At 57.9% G+C, this 4,064-nt stretch overlaps 1 protein-coding gene across 1 annotated transcript in view; it reads left to right on the top strand.

The window, feature by feature from the left end:
- Positions 1-300: 300 nt before the first annotated feature.
- The window catches only part of LOC107198636 (GDNF family receptor alpha-4), a 72,437-nt gene continuing 68,673 nt past the window's right edge, over positions 301-4,064 (top strand). The window contains exon 1 of the mRNA XM_015615752.3: positions 301-458. Within this exon, the coding sequence (XP_015471238.1) occupies positions 419-458 (40 nt within the window). The 5' untranslated portion in view covers positions 301-418. The remainder of the gene's footprint in view (positions 459-4,064) is intronic.

The following is a 4,064-nucleotide window of genomic DNA, read 5'->3' as shown; positions in this document are numbered from 1 at the left end:
CGGGGCCGGGGGTGCCGGGGCCGTGGGGACTCGGACCGGCCGCCGGCTCCGTCCCTCCGCGCCGGCGGCTCCAAACATAAACCGCACCACGTGGAGCCCGGGGCGTTATTAATTTATTTCTATAAATCATCAACAGAAAGATACACAAAGGGCCGCGATCAGGGCGATCGGGCCGGAGGGTTATTCATTGCTGGGGTTGTAAAGCGGACGGGAGCGGGGAAGGAGGAGGGAACCCCCGACGGCGGCGGCTCCGCTCCGGCCCATCCCGAGATGCGGCTCCGCTCCGAACCGAGGCCGCCTCCCTCCCTCCGCCCTGCCCAGCCCTCCGCGCATCCTCCGGCACCGCCGAGCCGCGCCGGGCCGGGCCGGGCTCCCAGCCCAGCCCAGTCGGTGGGGCCGAGCCGCGCCGAGCGGGAGGATGAGGGGCATCCTCTGCTTCTGCACCCTGATCCTCCTGGGTGAGTACCGCGGCGCGGGGGCAGCGGGGACACAACTTTCTCCGGGCTCGCTTGCGGGGGTTTCTCGGGCGCTCCCCAGAGCTCCGGGAGCCGCCACCGGGGCCAGGCTGGACGGGCTCGGAGCAGCCCGGGCTCGGGGAACGTGTCGCTGCCCGAGGCAGGGGGGTCGGAACGAGATGCTCGCGAAGGTCCTTTCCAGCCCAAACCGTTCCATCGTCAGCTTTCTGTCGCCTCCTCTGCTCTGGAGCCGAGCGCTGGGCTCTCTCCGCTGTCGTTTGGGATCATTTGGGATCGTCCTGAGCGGCAATGCCCAGATCCAGGATCAGATAAAGCCCCGCGGATCCAGGCACTTCTTGGGGAAGAGGAGCTCGGAGGGGCTGTGCTGGGGAGGGGGAGGCAGGTTCGGCAGAGGATGCCGAGGCTGGGAAATGCTTTGGGGCAGCTGCGAGCCGGTGGCAGCCCCAGCCCTGCCCTGCCTTGTGCAGCCCCCAGCCCGAGCGAGCCGCGCTCGGGGGTCCCTGCTGCGGATTTCCCCGCAGCCCAGAGCCCAGCCGTCCTCAGGGCTTTGTTCTTGCACCGAGAGCGGGCAGTAAGGACCCCGGCTGGTTCCCCCACCCCGCTGGAGCTCCAAAGGCAGCCTCGTCCCCTGGCGTGGCTGGGAGCCGCTGTCCCCGTGTCCGGGGGATGTGGCTGCAGCTCCCGTGCCCTGAGCATCCCGCTCGCATCCTCCCCCTGCTCTGCCCGGACGCTTCTCCTGCCGGAATTCCGGGCTTCCCGAGTGCCTGGGAAGAAGGAAAGGCGGTGAGGGGGTTTCAGCCCCCGGCAGAGGCTGGGGAATGCCTGGCTGCTGCCACCCCGGCTCCTCCCCTTGGGGTATCTTGTCCCCTCCCTGCGCTCCGCTCAGGCAGCAAACGCGACACCAGCCCGTGCTTAAATGGAGCAGGAAAGGCTGTGGGGAGGCTGGGAACGGGACCGCCTGCTCTCTTCGGGTGGCCACGGGGGGAGGAGAAGGTCTCGGGGTGACGGGGCCGGGACAGCCCGGGGAGCCCCCGAGGGGCTCTGCCCTCCCTGGGGAGGCTCTGCCGGAGCTCCAGGTGACTCCCCGTGCCGGCTCTCCTGTCACTAGATGTCAGCAGCAGCAACTCTTCCGAGTCCCGAAGGTGTGGGGAGGGCAAATTCCACCCCCAGGCGGCCCCGAGCATCCTCAGCTTTGCTCCGGGGCTGGGAGTGCCCCGGGACCAGAGGGGCCGGAGCTGTGCCCGGGGCTGGGGATGGGCTCAGCCTCCCCCAGAGCTGCAGCTCTTCCCTGAGGCTCTGGCTGCGAGTCCGGGGCTCTGCAGGATCCCATTTCCAAGCGGTTCGGATGGGCTGGCTGTCGATCTCCGGCCTGATTGACTGCATTGATTTCTCTAGAGAAAGTGGACTGAGAGAAAAGAGCGAGCGGCCGTGGGCAATGCCTTTGGGAATAGGGGACAGGTGCTGGGGATACACCTGGCACCTCTGCCCCGAGCCAGAACAGAGCTATCAGCTGCTATTCACCCTTTGCCCTTTCGATCCTGGGGTCTCCGGAGGGAGCTCTTCACCCCTGAACTGGCATTTGACCCCTGCAGGCACAGCAGCACCCCAGCAGATGTTACTGGACACCCTCAGCCTTTTCTCTAGGTATTTCTGGGATGTTGTTATGGAAGATGTGCCCGGCTGGAGAGGGCAGGCACGAGCCTGGCAATTCCCAGCTCCATCCCCAGCTCCATCCCTGCTGGAAACGCAGCCTGTGGGCAGCAGGGCCAGCTCCTCGAGCTCCTCGCCTTTGCTGTGTCCCCCTCTGGCGTTTTTGGGATGATCCTGGCTGGAGGAGGCAGTTTGTGGTGAGATTGGGGCTGTCCCAGGTGGGCCAAGGCAGTGTCACCATCGCCCAGCCTGGATGGAGATCCCAGCACAGACACACAGCGTGACCCAGAGCAGGACTGAGCCGTGTTTTTATTTCCCTCAGCTGCTTTTCAGCCAGATCAGCTCCCTGGCCTGTGTCCCCTCGCATTTCTGGCAGTGTGAGCACAGTTCCACCCCTGGGGACAGGCACACGGCTCTGGGGAAGTTCATTGCTGCTGTAGTGTCCCCTGATGTTTCCTGAATTCGTGGTGTTGGCTCGAAGTGCCTCTCACGGGACACTGGGGAGGCTTCCAGGGAGCCTTTCTGGAAAATCAGGGCTCCAGGAAGTGCTGGTATAGTCAAATATACAGGGAGATTTATTATATAAATTATATATTTATTATATTTATATTAATTATTATATTCTATTTATTATCCCATATATATTGAATATAAAGGGACATTAATTGTGCAGGGACACTGGGCTGCCCCTGTGAGCAGCTCCAGGGCAGTGCCCAGATCTCAGAGGACACAAGGCAGTCCCTGCACTAACGAAGCAGCAGTAATTAAAGGATGAGCTGCTGGGCACAGCTGGGAGCAGCAGTTTGCTCTGAGCCCCCCAGGACCCAGAGGCATTTCTGGCCCTGTGGTGGGGGCAGGAGCCCAGATGGAACCGGGGCCGATTTCTGCAGCAGCTTGGGCTGCTCTGCTCCTTTGCATAATTGCTGGCATATGTTTCCCACAGGCTCCTCTCAGATGCAAACATGAGATCGTTTGGTGGATTTTCACCTGGTTTGGGAACTCAGATCCCAGGGGAAAAGCAAAAAAAAAAATCTCTTGAAAAATGCATCTGTGTGTGAGAGAGAGAGAGGGAAACTCTCCTTAAATTAGTGGCTTTGTCAGCTGTGACAGGAGCAATCCGTTATTTGCATCAATGGGAATGGGATATTTATGTCTGTCCGTGTTGGTGCAGAGGAGAAATAAAAGTTCTCCCTCAACAGGCTGCCCTCAAAGGCCGTGCAGATTCCTCTGCAAGGATCTTACCACACCCAGAAAGTATTTTTTACAGAGCTCTGGAGCCTTAAATAGTAATTATTGCTGGGTAAAAATTAGTAGTACTTAAGGCTAACAATTAGTATGAATTACTGTGAACAGCATTTTATTTTGCTTTTGGAGACAGAAATGTCTTCCCTGTTCTACTGGCAATTTTCACAGATTATTCCTATTGTACCTGAATTTCCCTTCATCGTTTTCACACAAGACTTGTTCATTTTTATAACTTTCCATTTGGTCATTTTAAAACATGGCTTCTGATGTCTCTAAAGTTTGCCACCTTTTGATAAAAATACCTTGCTACCAAGATATTCATGATTTCTTTTTCCCTCTAGTGGACTTTATATTCCTTTTGCTTCCTTAAAAATATATAAATGACCTCTTTCTTCTCAACCCAAAAGTGAGAGAGGACAAATTGAAAGGTAGTTCTCCTGCTAGAAGAATTTTTTCAGAAGAACACATTTCATTGAAAAAACAGAAAGGAACAAAACTATGAAAAGCTTGTTCCTGTCAATCTTCAGTTCAGTACAGCTCCCTTGTTTTAGGAGGATCTGTCAAAATGCCCTCTCAAACACCTCCTGGCAGTGAGCTCCACGCTGGGGGCTGGGGGTGGGAGCTGAGAGTGGCTGCAAGGGGTGACCCCTCCATCCCCGCCATCCTATCTATCCCCTCCTTCCCCTCCATCCC

Source organism: Parus major, unplaced genomic scaffold (assembly GCF_001522545.3).
Source record: "Parus major isolate Abel unplaced genomic scaffold, Parus_major1.1 Scaffold257, whole genome shotgun sequence".
In the NCBI taxonomy this organism is placed as follows: domain Eukaryota; kingdom Metazoa; phylum Chordata; class Aves; order Passeriformes; family Paridae; genus Parus; species Parus major.
The sequence above is the reverse complement of the archived record's forward strand: the minus strand, read 5'-3'. Positions and strand labels throughout refer to the sequence as shown.